Source organism: Amblyomma maculatum, chromosome 1 (assembly GCF_055883805.1).
Source record: "Amblyomma maculatum isolate TAMU_Amacu chromosome 1, ASM5588380v1, whole genome shotgun sequence".
NCBI classification, from domain to species: Eukaryota; Metazoa; Arthropoda; class Arachnida; order Ixodida; family Ixodidae; genus Amblyomma; species Amblyomma maculatum.
The window spans coordinates 304,351,356-304,370,860 of NC_139344.1; the positions used below are offsets into that span (position 1 = coordinate 304,351,356).

Sequence of the window (19,505 nt, forward strand, 5' to 3'; positions counted from 1 at the left end):
TAGACAACTGGGTTCGAATACATTTGCAGACGACGCCATGTTGTCTAACAAGGGCTCTGCCATTCTGTAGGGTAATCTTCCTGTTAAGAGGTCTCGGAAAGTAAGACATCGAGCCAATTCGTGAGCTGTCTCGTTTCCAGTGAGAGGCGTGCACGGAAGTTGAAATAATCTGTTTCGGCCTGTCGTGTCGGCAGGTCCGCTGAGCTCTTAGAGTGTGTCACCTGCCTTTAGTATCATTCTTGATCGCTGAACATAGCGCGCTGTGCTCGCAATCGCGAACGCTTTTGCAGGTTCTTCCACTGTCTCTGCCTTGTTGGTTGTGACCGATCCGTGTTCATCTCGGCCGTAGTCTTGTAATTGGAAGCGTTCTTCGTTCTTTCCGATGTGCATACTCCACCCAATCGCAGCCGCGTCGAACTTGATGCCTTGCTGTCAATCGTGGCCGATAGGTAGCTTCGCTAGAACGTGTCTGGAAACCATGCAAGATTATTTGATTTCCTTCATCATATTGTCAAGTGCTAGATCAATTATGTACCAGCGCAACACAGCAAACGATGCGACTTAGACACGAGGACACACAGGCGATGACAAGCGCTAGATCAATTAGGTTCTCATTCGCTGTGCTGATTGGCAGCCCCAGCGCTTGCTTGACGCGGACGATGCTCTCAATCTTCTGCCTCTTGCAGATCTTGAGGATGAGGTATGGGCGACGGAAGTGATCCTATTTATGATGAAGGTCTGGACCAGCCTTACTAAGGTGGCTGCTCTCATTCCCGATCACCTAATTTTAGTTTATTCAGAAGTAAATACAAATGTTATGAATATACAGATTACAAAAACAATTTTGGCACTGTTTTTCCTGTTGAGTCTCATGGTTTGCTGACTGCAGCCTTCAAGTTTCCTTGCCACCCTTTCCGTCCATTTGCCTGGATAGCAACACTCTGATGTGGTCCACCATGAAATTTGTATGCCCTCCGACCGCCAGGACGCGGTTTCTCGTTCTTCGTGCCCCTCTCTGGGGTGGTTGTTACAGCAAGAATTCTTTGTGGCGAGCGTTTGAGCTCCTTGCCTCTTACGCAGTCTTAGATAGCCTGGATGGCCGTGTGTGAAGTTTCTTAGATTTTACCGTCGCTTCTTTTAGCATAATATCCGCATACAGGCTGCGGCTTCGAGTTTCTCGGGTAGCGTGGTCATTATCGCATTGAATAGGAAGGGCGACAGTATAGAGTGCCACTGTCGCCGAGCATAATGACTTGCTTTTTCGATTTCGATTCGGGCTTGCGATTCAACTGAAAGTACTTGGTGTAATTGCAGGCTCTCTTGCCCACCTCCTGGTCTTGAAAGTTGCCCTTCGCCAGGTCGACTCCTAGGTTGGCTCTCGTGTCCCTTGCCTTCGCATTGATGATTTAGTGCTTGAGCTGCAGTATTATGCCCTGAGTGAACAGCAAGGGTCGATAGTCTATCATCGAGAGCGGGTCGAGTCCACTGCCCCCCGTGTAGTTGCTTAGCCTCGTTTAGATTGCCCGCGCTCGAGGTCAGCGAAGCGGGTCTTGGGTACGCGGTCTACAGTTCGTTGCCGGGTTTTGGAATAATGAAGAGCTGCAGAGGTTTCCGCTAATTTGGCAAGTTCCTAGCATCTCTGTATAAGACTCATGAGCCGTGATAGAGTTGTTGAGGTTTCAGAGCATTTTGTTGCTCACTCAGTCTGAACCCGCGGTAGATTCAGTCTTGAGTCTGGCGATCTCCGCCCGGACTTCGGCTGCAGTTATGGGTTCGTCCAACTTCGGTTTTGGTCTCCCCCAAACCCTGAGAGCTGCTCAATGCCGGAGTATCCTAAGTATCTTTTCTGTATTTTTGTCAATAGATCTTCGGTACGCTGCAGGAGGAAGCTAAGGCAATTCCACAACTTAGCTAGACCAACAACACACTCCCTACTTTTGCAGGTAGATTCCCAGTTTTGCTCGGTAGCTTGACCGCATGGTCTTCAAATTCCTTGCTTAGTCTGGCGATCTGTCTCGTTTGATTCCACTGCTGCCGATTTAATCTGTTTTTCTATGCTCTTTTCTGCTTCCCGCAGGTAAAGGTGTCAGCTGTCCGCAGCTTTGAGTTGAGCCTCCTTGGGGAACCTCTTTTCTAGTGTATTTGACATTCCAGCCGTTCCTCTGACCTATTCTTTGATGCTTAATGTTCTCGACCTCCGTCTATCGCTTTGTGGAAAGCGTCTAATTCGATCATGACTAGGTTTCTGCCCTTCCTTCTGAAAGGTCCTCACTCACAACCACCTATAATATGTGGTGGCCGCTCCTTACGTTTTCTTGTGTATAGCACCACGTCGAATACATTATGTGTTTGATAAAGGTGAGGTCAGGTAAGGCGTCCTGGCTCGCACCATTCCCCAATCTAGTGAGGGTCAGGATCGTAAACCCTCCTATAGCCAGAGAGCTCCTCCTTTGACCAGTCCGCGGCGGTAGTCCACCGCGAAGTGGTCACCGCGCCAGCTTGCAGAGTATTGAAATCCCCCACTATTTATGTTGGCAATACGTAGTCATGAAAGTTTCATTAATTTTCGACACCGATTTCCCGTTTTACGAAACACGAAACACGCAGAATACGTCTCTGCACACTCCCATTAGCTACAGGCGCGATATACTCAACGCGTTTCTAGCTGTGAGCGTAGCTTCACGCCCGCAGTCTGAAAGGGACAATGAGCAAATTTGGCTCTGTTTCTTTCCCAGCAGCTTACGCTCTAAGCTCACGGCAAGGGTAAAGGCCATACCTGCGGTATGATGACCCGTGTATGCGGCGCGAAGGCCTCGCGCAGTTCCTTCTGCAACATCTGCGACTCGGCGAAACCGCCAACCAGGAACAGATAGTGGATGGCGCCCAACCGTGGGTCGCCCAGCACGCCGCCGATGTGCTCCCTGATGCGCGCCAGCGTCGGCCGGAACAGCTCGTGCATGGCGGCGGGCTCCAGGCGCAGCATGCCCTGCGACGACCACTTCACCTCCTTGCTGCCGTGGCGCTTGATGGCCTGTTCCACCTGCAATTGTGCGAGGTCATTAGAACTCGTTTGTGCCTCACCTGTTGTGTGCTACTTTTTTTAGTTCTGCAGCTTTTCTGTAGACTAGTTCTGCAGTACTCTTCTGCGGCGACAACAGAAAATCTCTATGTTGCTACAAATATTTCTGTAGTCACAAGAGGTTCCACGTCATAAACGGCAGAGAAATTGTGTTGTAAAATAAAGAACATTTTCGCAAGCCTTTTCGATTGGGTGGTCCTAATGGTCACATGTAAATCTGAACAGCCGTGGCAGCAGTGGAAGTTTCTGTCCAAGGATTGTTCGCGTACCTTTCATGGTCTGAATCTGCGGCTACTACCTGTCCTAAATATACATATTCGCCTGTTGACTATTACCTTAGTCTTCTGCGTATTCATTTTCGAGCCTACCTTTCTGTTTTTCCTGTCTAGGACATAAATCATTCTTTGTAGTTCAACCCCTGAGTTACATAGCAAGGTAATGTCATCAGCCAATCGCAGATTACTGAGGCATTCTTCATCAACCCTTATCTCTAACTGTTCCCATTCTAAGTCTCTGAATACTTCCTCTAAGCAACTGTGAATAGTACTGGAGAGGTCGTGTCTTTTTCCCAACACCTTTTTTATAGGAATTTTATTGCTCTCTTTATGCAGTGCTATGGTTGCTGTGCAGCCACTATAAATATCTCCCCAATAATTTCACATACGGCTCGTCTATACTTTGTTTTCGCAATGCCTGCATGACTGCCGAGGTTTCAACTGAGTCAGATGCTTGTCCTTGTCCTTCCTCTCTCGTTGTTGCTTCTCGTCGCAGCGCTGGTAATTTGCAATTATTGCCGTGCATCAGGGTTGGTTATATTTCGAGCAATTTTCTTACCTCGTTGATTGTATGGATATGATCAATAGTGGAGTACCCTTTTCCAGAAACCTGCTTGATCCTTTGGTTGATTGAAGTCTAAGGTTGTCCTGATTTTATTAGCGATAACCTTAGTAAATACCTTATACGTAACAGACAGTAAGCTGATTGGTCTGTATTTTTTCTAGTCCTTAGCTTCGCCTTTCTTACGAATTAAGAGTATGTTTGCGTTCTTCCATGATCCCGGTACCGTCGATGTCACAGGTATTGTGTATACAGAGTGGCCAGTTTTTCTAGCACGATATTTCCCTGTCCTTGAAGAAATCAGTAGTTACCTGATCCTCCTAGCTAGTTCCACCTTTTCATAGCTTCTAAAGCCACGAATCCAGGAGAAGGAATGGGGTCGCTCTCATAGTAAACAGAAGAATAGGCAAAGCAGTGCTAGGGTACAACCCCCAAAACGACCGAATGATTTCACTTCGGATCCAAGGTCACCCTTTCAACATAACAGTTATCCAAGTCTATGCACCAACCACTACTGCTGAAGAAGCTGACATTGAGATTTTATGCTGACCTGCAATGCCTTTAAGACTGCACTCCATCATCAGACGTCCTTCTTCTCATTGGAGACTGGAATGCTAAGGTCGGGAGTGAAGAAATATCCGGAATTACAGGCAAGTTCGGTCTTGGTGAGCCAAATGAAGCTGGGCAGAGGCTAGTAGAGTTTTGTCAAGAAAACAACCTGACCATAGCGAATACTCATTTTCAACAGCACAGGAGGCGCCTGTACACATGGACTTCACCGGACGGTCTGTACAGGAATCATATCGATTATATTCTTTGCCGGCAGAGATTGAGAAGTGCCATACAAGCAGTAAAAACAAGTCCTGGGGCCGATTGTGGGACCGATAATCAGCTTCTTGTTGCCAAATTTAAGCTTCGATTGAGGAAAACGCAGAAAACTAGAAGGCCTTTCAGGTATGATCTGGATCAAATTCCATCAGATTATGCCGTGGAAGTGAGGAATCGATTTCAAGAATTAGATCTAGATGACAGAGAGCCTGAAGAGATGTGGACTGATGTTCGTGATATAATACAAGAAGTTGCTACTAAGGTAGTTCCAAAGCAAAAGAAATCCAAGAAAGCAAACTGGTTATCTGAAGATGCTTTGCAAATAGCCGAGGAAAGGAGGATGGCAAAAGTTATGGGGGAAAGAGAAGGATACAAGGTTCTCAATGCGGATTTTCAGAAAATAGCAAGGAGAGATAAGAATGCCTTCCTGAACATACAGTGCCAAGCAGTTGAGGACAACAGCTAATTAAGGAACACACGAGCTCTGTATGAGACAATCAAAGATATCAAAGGAAGCTTCTGTGCTAAGCTGGGCGTGATAAAGGACAAATGAGGCAAGGACCTCACTGAAGCCTCAGAAATAAAGAACAGGTGGCAGGAATACACAGAACTGTACAAGAAGGACCCGGATGTGCAAACCCAACATAAGACGGTTGTGATTACTGATCTCGAGCCGGGCATCCTGAAGAGTGAAGTTGAATGGGCCTTAGCCAGCCTTGCTAAGAACGAAGCTAGCGGAATTGATGGCATTCCAGCTGAGTTGCTTCAAAACCTCAACCATGACGCCGTTAACGTTCTGTATACATTATGTCAGAAGATTTCGATAACCCTGCAGTGGCCACAGGATTGGAGGAGGTCAGTTTACATCCACATTCCAAAGAAAGGCAGTGCCAAATATTGTTCCAACTGCCGCACGATCGCGCTTATTTCGCATGCTAGCAAGGTGATGTTGAAAATCCTCCAAGGTAGGTTGCAGCAGTATGTGGATCGGGAGCTTCCGGACGTGCAAGCTGGGTTTCGCAAGGGCAGAGGAACTAGAGACCAGATTGCCAACCTTCGCTGGATCATGGAAAAAGCAAAAGAGTTCGAGAAACTCATCCACGTCTGCTTTATTGATTATGCGAAAGTGTTTGACTGCGTAGGTCACAGCAGATCGTGGCAAGCTCTGCAATTCACCTCATCTGTCTCCTCAGGAACCTGTATGAAGGGCAAGAGGCCACAGTCAGAACTGGGCATGGTCTTACTGATTGGTTTCCGATTGCGAAAGGAGTGAGACAAGGCTGCATACTGTCGCCAAGCCTATTTAACCTTTTTTTTAGAGGGCATCATGAGGAAGGCCGGTCTGGACGAGTCTTCAGCTGGAGTGAAGATTGCTGGAAAACGTATCAACAACCTTAAATATATGGATGATACCACTTTAATGGCAGAAAGTGAAGTGGAAATCAAGAGACTTGTGATGCGCGTACAAGAAGAGAGTGATAAGTTTGGGCTTAAACTGAACATTAAAAATACAAAGATCATGGCGCCTTGCCCTATCAAGTCCTGGAGCACCAAGGGACAAGAAGTGGAAGCTGTGACAGATTTTCTCTTCTTTGGCTCCAAGATTACCCCGGAAGGAGACTGCAGCCATGAAATTAGGAGACGCCTGCTTCTGGGAAAGAGAGCCATGGCTAGCCTTGACCGCCTAGTACAGAGCAGAGACATTACACTGCCAACCAAGATCCGTATAACTCGTGCTATGGTCTTTCCAGTTGTGATGTATGGATGCGAGAGTTGGACTGTGAAGAAGGCTGACCGCCGAAGAATTGACGCGTTTGAATTGTGGTGATGGCGGAGACTCTTGAGAGTTCCTTGGACGGCCAGAAGATCAAATCAGTCGATATTGTCGACCATAAACCCTGACTGCTCATTGGAGGGTCAAATTCTAAAGTTAAAGCTCAGCTACTTTGGTCATCAGATGAGAAGAGAGGAGTCGCTGGAGTAAGATTTGATGTTGGGAAAGGTTGAGGGTCACCGAAGAAGGGGTAGGCAGCGAACGCGATGGTTAGATGGCATCCTCGAGGCGCTGCAGATGAAGTTATGTGACGTTAGGAAGATAGTGAGAGACCGGAAAGCGTGGCGTGATATGGTCCATAGGGTCACGAAGAGTCGGACACGACTGAACGACTTAACTGAACTGAACTGAAAGCCATCTTAACCTTTTCTTACGCTACTGACGGAACATCTGACTGCTCTTCACTGCTGCCTATCTCATTATTCTCCTGACTACTTCGGCTACTGTATAGGCCAGTATAGAACTCCTCGTGTACTTTGACTATCTTGTCCATATTAGTGATGATATCGCCCGCCTTGTCCCGTAGCACATACATCTGATTTTTGGCTGTGCCTACTTTCCATTTCACCGCTTTAAGGCTGTCACCGTTCTTTAGAGCATGCTCGATTTTCTGTGTTATACTTCCTTATGTCGGACACTTTGCAGCTATTGATTACCTTTGAACACTCTGCCAGTTATATCCTATCTGTTGGGTTGGAGGCTTTCATACTTTGACGTCTCATCTTTTGTCTGCTTAGATAATACCAGTATCCTCTCTATCTCACCACCTACTTCTACCTCACACGCAGTATTAACATCTCTGAAGGTATCGTTCATCGCTTCTATATACTAAGGCCGTCTTCCTTGGTTTAATGTTAAAGCTGAATATCTGTTCCGTAGCGAGATCCTGAACTCTTATACATTCCATCTCACCGCTAGTTAGTTGATGGCCATGTTCCTTACTGACCTGTTACGTTCCCTGTTTAAATCTAGTCTGATTCGAGACTGTTGTCACTGCACCTTTTAGATCACCTCTACATCCTGTACAATGCCAGGGAACTCCAGTATGCATCACCAGTCACGTTCCCTGCTCAGCAGTATGCCTGAAGGCACGTTTTCTTATCGATGTGGCCAACTACATACTTTGGAACCAAGGAAAACGTTAGAACTTGACAGGCACCGCCTAATTGACACAGGCGTCCTGGAGTCTCTTCGTTAGTGCGCTAGCATTAGACGGCGCAGTAAGAAGCCGGGCTGTGTTTGGCCACTGCCAGCTGCATCGCCTGAAGGGGACAGCGGAGATGAACGCACTGCTATTGTAATGATTTTATACTGCGCTACCATAAAGAGCGAATTTGCTTTGCCCGAAAACGAAATAAGGCGTGCACATAAGTACGTTACGGTGCAGCGGTGGCGTAGCGGTAGAACATCCGCCTCGCATGCAAGAGGACCGGGGTTCAAATCCCGGTGCCGCGCAATTCTCCACCGGATGACAAAAAAAAAAAAAATCCGCGTGTCGATGGAATTGCATATACAGGTTTGGGGTGCGACCTGATGCCGGTGAACACCTCCGGCAACGCACTCCCTCACCAGAACAGGAGTTGGCCACCCTGGTGCAGTAATTGGCCACAACCTCCTATGATAAGCTCCATAAAACCTCGGCCCTCAGTCACCAGCGGCTGCGGAACAACTGACCACGGCGGCGGTCAGACCTGTGACGCAGCAGGGGGTGCTAAGAAAGCCTGGCTCCGCTGGACAGGCCGCCATTGGAAACTGACCCTGGCAACGTTTAATGCTAGAACCCTAGCTAGTGAAGCTAGTTTAGCAGTGCTGTTAGAGGAACTAGAGGGCATGAAATGGGATGTCATAGGGCTTAGTGAGGTTAGGAGGCCGAATGAGGCATATACTGTACTGAAGGATGGGCATGTACTGTGTTATCGAGGTTTACCAGAGAGGCGACAACTAGGAGTAGGTTTCCTTGTCAATAAGTATATAGCGGGTAATATAGATGAATTCTATAGTATTAATGAGAGGGTTGCAGGCATCGTAATTAGGCTTAATAAGCGGTATAAACTGAAGGTTGTACAGGCCTATGCACCTACATGTAGTTATGATGACCAGGCAGTTGAAAGCTTCTATGAAGATGTAGAATCGGCAATGCGAAAAGTAAAGACGCAGTATACTGTACTAATACTGTGCACAGCAACCATAGTTCTGCATAAAGAAAGTAACAAAATTCCCATAAAGAAAGGTGTTAGGCAAGGAGACACAATCTCCCCAGTACTATTCACAGCTTGCTTAGAGGAAGTATTCAGAGACTTGGAATGGGAGCAGTTAGGGATAAGGGTAGATGGAGAATACCTCAGTAATCTGCGATTTGCTGATGACATTGCCTTGCTAAGCAACTCGGGAGATGAACTACAAACAATGATTGATGACCTAGACAGGAAAAGTAGAAAGGTAGGCTTGAAAATCAATATGCAGAAGACTAAGGTAATGTTCAACAGCCTCGGGAAGGAACAGCAGTTTACATTAGGTAGCGAAGTACTGGAAGTAGTAAGCGAATATGTCTACTTAGGACAGGTAGTAACCGCAGATCCGGACCATGAAAAGGAAATAACAAGAAGAATAAGATTGGGATGGAGCGCATTTGGCAGGCACTCGCAGATTATGTCTAGCAGCTTACCGGTATCGCTAAAGAGGAAAGTATATAACAGTTGCATCTTACCTGTACTCACCTATGGCGCTGAAACGTGGAGGCTAACCAAGAGAGTTCTACTTAAGTTGAGGACAACCCAGAGGGCTATGGAACGAAAAATGGTAGGGGTAACATTAAGAGATAGGAAGCGTGCAGAGTGGGTCAGAGAAATAACTCAAGTTACCGACATTCTAGTGGAAATTAAGAAGAAGAAATGGACATGGGCAGGACATGTAGTGCGAAGAGAGGATAACCGATGGTCGCTTAGGGTAACAAACTGGATTCCAAGGGAAGGAAAGCGCAGCAGGGGGCGGCAGAAAGTTAGGTGGGCGGATGAGATTAAGAAGTTCGCAGGGGTCAAGTGGATGCAGCTAGCACAGAACCGGGTTAAGTGGAGAAATATGGGAGAGGCCTTCGCCCTGCAGTGGGTATAGTCAGGCTGATGATGATGATGATACTGTACTAATGGGCGACTTCAATGCCAAGGTAGGGAAAAAACAGGCAGGAGGCAAGGCAGTAGGTGACTATGGCATTGGTTCTAGGAATAGCAGGGGGGAGCTACTAGTTGAGTTTGCAGAGCGCAATAACTTACGAATCATGAATACCTTCTTCAGCAAACGGAAGAACCGAAAATGGACATGGAAATGTCCTAACGGAGAGACTAAAAATGAAATCGACTTCATAATGTGTTCAACCCCCGCCATTGTGCAGGATGTAGAGGTAATCGGGAAAGTTCGATGTAGTGACCACAGGATGGTGAGGTCCCGAATTAGCCTAAATCTGAAGAAGGAACGCAATAGATTAGTAAGAAAGAAACCCATCAACGAATTAGCGGTGAGGGGGAGGGCAGAAGAGTTCAGGATCTCGCTACAGAATAGGTATTCAGCTCTAACTGAGGATGGCGACATTACCCTAGAGGCAAGGAACAATAATTTCAGAGATATCATTACCGAGTGCGCGGTAGAAGTAGGCGGTAGGATAGTTAGAGAGGATACCGGTAAGCTGTCTAAGGAGACGAAAGATTTGATTAAGAAACGGCAGAGTATGAAAGCTTCCAATCCAACAGACCAGATCGAATTGGCCGAGATATCAAAGCTAATCAATAAGCGCAAGGTGGCCGATATAAGGAAGTATAACATGGAGAAAATTGAGCATGCTGTAAAGAACGGGGGAAGCCTTAAAGCGGTAAAGAAGAAATTGGGCATAGGCAAAAACCATATGTATGCGATAAGGGACAAGGCAGGCAACGTCATCACTAATATGGACAAGATAGTCAAAGTAGCCGAGGAGTTCTATACAGATCTCTACAGTAGCCAAAGTAGTCAGGACCGTAATGAGATTGGCGGTAGGGAAAAACAGTCAGACGTTCCACCAGTGACGAAGGACGAGGTCAAGAAAGCACTAGAAACTATGAAAAGGGGGAAATCAGCTGGAGAGGATCAGATAACTACAGATTTGCTGAAGGACGGGGGGGATATCGTGCTAGAAAAACTGGCCACCCTGTATACGCAGTGCCTGGTGTCATCGACGGTACCGGAAGCATGGAAGAATGCAAACATTATCCTCATTCACAAGAAAGGGGACTCTAAGGACCTTAAAAATTACAGACCAATCAGCTTACTGTCTGTTACGTATAAGGTATTTACTAAGGTAATCGCTAATAGAATCAGGACAACCTTAGACTGCAATCAAGCAAAGGATCAAGCAGGGTTTCGGAAACGGTACTCTACTATCGATCATATCCATACCATCAATCAGGTGATAGAAAAATGCGCGGAATATAACCAGCCCTTATACATAGCATTCATTGATTACGAAAAAGCATTTGACTCAGTTGAAACCTCGGCGGTGATGCAGGCATTGCGAAATCAGGGGGTAGACGAGCCGTACGTGAAAGTGCGGGAAGATATATATAGTGGCTGCACAGCAACCATAGTTCTGCATAAAGAAAGTAACAAAATTCCCATAAAGAAAGGTCTTAGGCAAGGAGACACAATCTCCCCAGTACTATTCACAGCTTGTTTAGAGGAAGTATTCAGAGACTTGGAATGGGAGCAGTTAGGGATAAGGCTAGATGGAGAATACCTCAGTAATCTGCGATTTGCTGATGACATTGCCTTGCTAAGCAACTCGGGAGATGAACTGCAAATAATGATTGATGACCTAGACAGGAAAAGTAGAAAGGTAGGCTTGAAAATCAATATGCAGAAGACTAAGGTAATGTTCAACAGCCTCGGGAAGGAACAGGAGTTTACATTAGGTAGCGAAATACTGGAAGTAGTAGGCGAATATATCTACTTAGGACAGGTAGTAACCGCAGATCCGGACCATGAAAAGGAAATAACAAGAAGAATAAGATTGGGATGGAGCGCATTTGGCAAGCACTCGCAGATTATGACTAGCAACTTACCGGTATCGCTCAAGAGGAAAGTATACAACAGTTGCATCTTGCCTGTACTCACCTATGGGGCTGAAACGTGGAGGCTAACCAAGAGAGTTCTACTTAAGTTGAGGACAACCCAGAGGGCTATGGAACGAAAAATGGTAGGGGTAACATTAAGAGATAGAAAGTGTGCAGAGTGGGTCAGAGAAATAACTCAAGTTAACGACATTCTAGTGGAAATTAAGAAGAAGAAATGGACATGGGCAGGACATGTAGTGCGAAGAGAGGATAACCGATGGTCGCTGAGGGTAACAAACTGGATTCCAAGGGAAGGAAAGCGTAGCAGGGGGCGGCAGAAAGTTAGGTGGGCGGATGAGATTAAGAAGTTCGCAGGGGTCAAGTGGATGCAGCTAGCACAGAACCGGGTTAAGTGGAGAGATATGGGAGAGGCCTTCGCCCTGCAGTGGGTATAATCAGGCTGATGATGATGATGATGATGATAAGTACGTTGTTCTCCCTGGCGACGAGTGACAAAATGCTGTACGTGGAGTTGAACCACACCAACAACCGAGTCATTCGAACGTGCCTCGATGGTGCGCCCGGCTCAGTTTTTTTCACCGCTATTAATAATAACATGTAATAATGACGTTCTATTAAATTAAGTAGACGAATCGAGATTGGACCTATTTCACGACCATTTGCTCTACCGTCACAGCGATGCATTCTGGGAGTGGTGGTACTCAGGCCGCGTCGGCGCAATGTGTGGCGTACGCAGCAGTCTCGTTTACCATACAATCTTTCTGCGCAAGAATGCTGGATTTAGGGCGGAGGTGGGTTCACATGAAGGGCGTCATGTGTTTTGTCAGCTTCACGAAGCACAGGGCCTCAGATTTTTCATTTTTCCGACGATAAGAAAACCTTGGAAGCATGTCTTTAGAAGCAGCTGAACTAATCTTGTTCCGCGCGTTTAGCCGTCTTTTACCTGTTGCTGAAGCTCTGAAATTCCCTTTACGCGCCGTTTAGCTTCATGTCCTTATCTCGCCAGCAACGATCCGCATTCACTTTTGCTGCGATCTCCGCCTGACGTAAGCTCGTGAATGCATAACTTTAGCTTTATTTTGAAATTGAGAAGCACAATAGTTGTGTGCGTGTTGAGCGAATCCACTTGGCATTTCACATAGTGCCAAAGTAGCGATTTCTCTAATGCAATAAGAAAGCGTGGCTCCGTTCAAGTATCGGACTAGGTCGGACATTCTGCCCGTAATTCTGCCCTATTTATTGAAAACGAAGCGGCCATATCGCGTTTACCCATCAGTGGCCGTGTTCAGATCCGTACTGATTTGATACCGATAGCTAGAATGAGTCACACGGGGGACAGCTTTCAAATTATGGGGGAAGAATGCAAATTACTGTGTGTCATCGGATGTGAAGAAATAGATAAAGGTGAACGGCGGCGACTCTCTATAAAGTCACATATTGTTCATCCTAGGATAGCAGCTCCTTGCCCATTATTAGGTACTCACGGTGATGCCCTTGCACTTCTTGTAGTAGTCGATGAAAGAGAAGGGCAGCGAGATGTTGAGCGGCGTGTTCTTAGCGGGTGACGCGTTGCGCTTGCGCGCCTCGAAGGCCACCATGAGGTCCACGTAAGCGGCCGGCCTCTTGAGCCGGAACTGGTTCATGAAGTCGGCACTGAAGATGGTGCGCAGTAGGCGCTCAAACTCGCGGTCGATGCCCAGCGAGCCGCAGGGCCCTCCCGTAGCCTTGTGCAGCTCCTTGAGCGTGCCGTCGTGGAGCTCGTGCACGGTGATGTCCACGGTGCCGCCGCCGCAGTCCACCACCATGTACCTGGTGCCTGCGGCCCCGGAAACGCCGGATTAAGACACTCCAACAGACGGGATATAACTGGCAGGGATATCAAAGCTAATCGCAAAGTGGCCGACATAACCAAGTATTATGAGCATGCTTTAAAGAACGGTCGCCTGAAAGCGGTGAAGAGCAAACTGGGCACAGATCAGATGCATGTACTGAGGGACAAGGCGGGCAATGTCATTACTAACATGGACAAGATAATCAAGCCAGCTGAGGAACTCTATAGTGACCTATAAAGCAGCCGAAGTAGTGAGGACAATAGTGAGATTGGCAGTAGTAAAGCGGAATCAGACGTTCCGCCAGTAACGAAGAATGAGGTTAAGAAAGCTGTAGGAGGTATGCAACAGGAGTAAAACAGCTAAGGACGATCAGGTAACTACAGATTTGTTGAAGGAAGAAGGGATGTACTGTTAGAAAAATTGGCCACCCTGTATACGCAATGCCTGGTGACATCGAGGGTACCGGAATCATGAAAAAAATGCTAATATTATCTTAATTCACACGAAGGACTGGATAAATTACAAAACAATCAGCTTACTATCCGTTATGTACAAGGTATTTATTAAGGTAGTCACTAATAGGATGAGGACGACCTTAGACTTTAGTCGACCAAAGGATCAAGCAGGTTTTCGGAAAGAGTACTCTAGCTTTGATCATATGTATGCTATCAATCGGGTGATATAAACGTGCCCGGAATATAACCAGCCCCTATACATAGCATTCATTGACTACGAGAAAGCATTTTATTCAGTAGAAACCTCAGAAGTCATGCAGGCATCGCGAAGTCAGGGGGTAGGTGAGCAACATGTGAAAGTACTGGAAGATATCTATAGTGGCTGCACTGCAACCCAATTTTTTCATAAAAAAAGAGTGGCTGCACATCAACCCTGTTTCTTTACAAAGAAAGCGATAAAAGTTTAATTAAGAAAGGTGTTAGGAAAGGAGACACAACCTCCCCAATGCTATTTGTAGCTCGCTTAGAGGATGTATTCAAAGACATAGATGGGAGCAGTTAAGGGCCAACCACATGGAGCGAACTTTCTCTGCGAACTTCATGCGGTGCGGCGGAACGCCGACGCACCGTCGTCGTGCCGAACCACCATGCACCGAAAAACTGGCGGCGTCGGCAGCGTCGGCGCCCGAGTGAGAAAACTCACGACCTTTGTCCAATTCAACAACTCACTTTTCACACTAAATGACATTTCAAGAGCAACATATAAATTAGCTAGCGTCTCAAATTGCGCCCGACAGCGCTTGTATACTGGCTCCTATAGTGTACGCGTCCGACGCCGTAGCAACAGCGTACTGCAGGCGCTGTTGAAGCAGGGTTTGAGCCAGTGTTGAGCGGAACGTCGAAAAAGTTTCCGCTTCAGCTGTATCATCAGAGTAGGCAAACGCGCAACGCTTACAGCACCTTATGGCGGGACCTTACCACAGCAGTGCGCCCGCTGGCGCGGCGGACGACAGTGCTCTGCCGTGTGCTGCTCCCTAGTCGTCGCTAGGCCTATTTTGTTTCGCATCGATGGTATAGTACATTAAACGGCGCTATGAAATTCCTTCGTCCTATAGTAAATGGTCTACTCTTAGAACTGCCTAACCCTCAATCCCATTCTCTAACAATAAAAGCAAAATATGATTAACTTCGGCTCCACTTTTTAGCGGAGGCGGCGTGCAAGACGACCGGAGCAGTCGTGCCGCGACGGCGGCAGATGGTTGTGAGCAGAACTTTGCTGGCATCGCAGCTGTCGCTTCTATATCAGCCACTCGGTACGGCTCAGCGATCCTCAGGAAGGATTCAGTATTGACATTTCGCTTATTATTTACGGGAACAACAAACTTTAGCATACTTTTCTAAAGTTTTGCGTATCGTCGGTGCTCACGACTCGGAGCTGCAGCCGGCGCGGTGCGGCAGCAAGTGCTGCCATCTCACGGTGGTCGCGCCCAGGAGCGGCCGTTCGCCCGGCTGCCGGCGAAAATATCTGGCCCGGCTTGATAGCCTGCGAACGGCCGCCGGCGGCCGCGAAAGGCCGCCGAGCGGCAGTTCGCAAGGTATGCCGCGGGAAAATCGCTCCATGTGGGTCGGCCTTTAGACATTAGTGTCGATGGAGAATATCTCAGTAATCTGCGATTCGTTAACTCAGGGGACCAACTGCAACTAATGATAAATGATCTAGACAGGAGAAGCACAGAAGTAGGCCTAAATATTAATATGCAGAATGCTAAGATAAGGCTGAACAGGCTGGGAAAGGAACAGCAGTTTAAAATAGGTAGCGAAGTGTTGGAAGTGGTAGGCGAATATGTCTACTTAGGACAGGTAGTGACCGCAGATCCGGACAAGAAAGGGAAATAACAAGGAGAATAAGACTGGGAAGGAACGCATTTGGAATGTACTCACATATCACGACTTGCAGCTTACCGGTATCGCTCAAAAGGAAAGTATATAACAGTTACATATTACCAGTACTTACCTATGGGGCTGAAACGTGTAGGCTAACATAAAGGGTTCTACTTAGGTTGAGGGCTACGCAGAGCTATGGAACGGAAAATGGTAGGTGTAATTTTAAGAGGTAGGAAGCGTGCAGAGTGGGTGAGAGAAATAACTAATGTTACTTATATTGTAGTCGAAATCAAGACGAAGAAATGGGCATGGGCAGGACATATAGTGCGAAGGGGATAAGTGATGGTCGCTAAGATAACCAATTGGATTCCAAGAGAAAGAAAGCGTAGCAGGGGGCGGCACGAATTAGGTGGATGATGAAGTTAAGAAGTTAGCAGGGGTCAAGCGGATGCAGCTGGCACATGGCCGGGTTAACTGAATGAAAATGGGAGAGGCCTTCGCCTTGCAGTGGGCATAGTCCTGCTGTTGATGATGATGATGACTATTCCAAGAACGCACCTGGAGAAGAGGCTCTAACGCGAGCACATAGATGGCTGGTCATAGGGGACATCCCTGCCGGACTCCACGGCCCACCTCGAAAACCTCTGAAGTGCGCGCTGACACGCTAACCAGTGCAATTGGCGTGGAATATTGGGCATGAGCTCCACCACTGGAGAAGGCGGCGCTAGTGGAGCAAGTGGGATCACGTGACTCCGCTCACTGCTGCTGAAGCAGGCGCTAGATTGAATCGGTGCGTTTTACAAGCTAAAGGTCGCGGCTCTCTCAGATTTTCTTTTTGGCGTGTGCCAGAATCACACACTTGTATCTTTTTTTGTCACTGTTGTTGCTTTAGTTTATTTAACCTGTTGACATAGACCGTTACTGCTCTGTATACGCGATGGAACCAGGCGCACGTATACCATTTCTACCCGAAAAACTAGCTGAATGAAGCTGGGTAAACAAGTTACCAATGTGTAAAGAAGTGAGTGGTCAATGTTGTGAGTGCAACATGTGTTTCATCGAGTAAGATTTCATTTATGTGGAGTTGGAGAGTTCCGTGAGTTGCGGCCGAAGGAATTAAGTTTATATCCTTGCGCTTGTCAGTTGTGAAGCTAACGAAGTCTGATTGGTGGAGGAATGGAAACTATACTGGCTTCTTCGCTGAAGCAGTACCTACCCAGAGCAAGCAGTGTTCGTCCGAAAGTGGGGTCAAAATTCGTCTGAATGAAGGCACTGATGCCCCACACTAAAGAGCTCTGCTACCACGCTCAGCGGTACACGTTGTGGTTTGCCTCAGGCAAGTTCGGCAGTAATTCTAAATGACCAAGAAAACAAATAACGATGCATACCATGTTCTGCTCACGTAACGGTCAACAAAACTACGCGGAAAACAAACACTACCCGAAGCTAGAGTGGCAATGATTGCGGTCAGTGTGCAAGAAGAAACACACCTCCGCGCAGTTGCTTTAAACATTTCTTCGCGTCATCCCCACTATAAAAAAATTTGACTATGGAAGGATCAGTCGAATGGCGCCCCTTCTTCCGGCACTGTGCGAAATGCCCCGAATCTATCACCACCTGCGACCTCCGTTCTTCTAGCAAAGAAATACGATTATCGAGCAAAGCAGCGATCTAGCGGTTCAGCGCGTCAATTTCTCAAAATGACTACCATGAGTTATGACCGCTTATTTCTGATTGGATGAGTCACATTTCGTTTTCTTTTACAACAGCGACAACGCTGCAGGTGTGCAGCGTCGTAGCAGTAGTTCAAACTCAGTTTCGCTTCGATAGCTCACGGACTCTAAAATGCCTTCTTGCCGAGTTCAGTTGGCCTAATTCCTCAAATAGTCAACAGGCCTAGACCGAAGTGTATATGAAAGAAAGAAATTCAGCATTAACGCGCAACTAAACTGTCTAGGAAAGCATCACACAGCAGCAGTTCAACGCGCGTTATCCCACTTAATGCGTTATGCGACGCTGCCAATAGGTGACGCCAAGGTATATCCTCGCGCCCAATAGAGCTCTGATCATGCGCTAGAAATCAGAGCCTATACTTGCTTCCTCCAGGACTTGGAATAGGGGTACGTGACTAAAGACATTAAAAGCATTTGAATGGTGAAATGAACAAAGAATAACACATATGTTTCTGTTCTGAGACCAAAGGAAGATGTTCCTCAGGGCAAAACCCCGAGTTTCAGTAGAATGACCTGGAGCAGAAGCCTGGTACGGACATTTCTCGTTGGTAAGGAACGATGTGTGTCGTGTGGAAAGACACTATTATACGAGCTTGTAGTCAACGTTCAGGAGCGTGATGGGACGCCTTGCTCGCAGGTCAATCACTCTCGACTGGTTTTGCAAACGAGAGCGATAAGCCGTTCCCTTTGAGGTGTGAAAGAGTCCTCTCACCCAGCTGTCTTCACGAGAGCGGTGGAAGGCTCCCCGAACTGCCCCAAGATCTTGACGTACAACTCAGCAGTCAGGCCGTCCGAAGCTGGGTGGAATTTCTTTAGAACGACTTAAATGCGGCATCCAGGGTAGAACGAGAGAAAGAACATGGTTATTCGGTATGAAAGAATAGTGAAAAAGGGTAGAGGGGGGGGGGGGGGGGCGGGGGAGCCTCCGTTTGTAAGTCCAGCCAACGCTTCGACAAGTAGACATGCCTTCGTCTGGGCAAGTCCACTTGTTGAAACGTTGGCTCGACTTGTGAACTGAGGTCCCCCTCCCCTTCTACCCTTGTTCAGTGTTAATTCTTTCACTAAGTGCGGCATGGAGTTCGATCTGATCAAATGAAGCTCCTAATAAGTAAAGTGGTTTGGAAGGAGTCTCGAGCTGTTGTTAGAGGAGGAGCCTGGTAAAGGTTTGAGTAGGATTGCCGTGATGTTTCTAAAGCAGCTTCCTGTTCATACTTGGGTCTACAAGGTCAGTGACGGAAGTCTCCTTGTGCGCTAGCTGGCGTCGGGGAAGGTACAGCGGTAGTCAAAAGTTTCCACGCCACTTGGTCTGCTTTTGAGCAGTATAGTCGGGCAGCTATGACAACCTCAGTCCTAAAAATATTGGCAGTGGCTCAGCTCAGCTACGCCAGGATATACGTAGCTAGTGCTACTTTCCTCTGGGTTCGGCATGTTGCCGAGCCTATTGTTCAGATTATATTGATTACAAATGAAGAGACATTGGTCGTCGAAGATGAACTTTCTGACAGTCGAATGATATGATCAATTACACGATGGGCCTTTATATCGTCTTTTGTCGCTGTCGTCGGTTCCTTTTCCGAAGGCTCCATCTGAGCTGCTATGCTCCGCTTGTTACGCTCTGCACCCTGGCGTTTCGGCTTGGCGAGAGGTTCTACTCTTGGTGCAGGCGTCTTTGCTGCTCGCTTGGCCTTTCGGTATACATTCTTTCTCTGCTGAATGACCAATTGCCAGGCGACGACTACTGGATGCGAGCCCCACCGTGGTGGGGCAGTGGTTAAGATGCCCGATCACTGTGCCGGAGTGGCCGGGTTCCTTCCCGACCGCTTGCGGCTGCGTTTCGATGGAGGCGAAAGAGGAAGGCGTCCGTGTGATGTCTGCGCACATTAATGATCCCTAGGTGATAGAAATTACTTCGTAGCCCTCCACT

The 19,505-nt window shown here is 47.3% G+C and overlaps 1 protein-coding gene across 1 annotated transcript in view; it reads right to left on the minus strand.

Annotated features, from left to right (window-relative positions):
• Positions 1–2,752: 2,752 nt before the first annotated feature.
• LOC146206977 (heat shock 70 kDa protein 12A-like) overlaps positions 2,753–19,505 on the minus strand; it is a 76,207-nt gene continuing 59,454 nt past the window's right edge. The window contains exons 7-8 of the mRNA XM_084576006.1: positions 13,162–13,493; positions 2,753–3,040 (exon numbers count right to left, since the gene is read on the minus strand). Coding sequence (XP_084432132.1) covers positions 2,753–3,040; positions 13,162–13,493 — 620 coding nt within the window. The remainder of the gene's footprint in view (positions 3,041–13,161; positions 13,494–19,505) is intronic.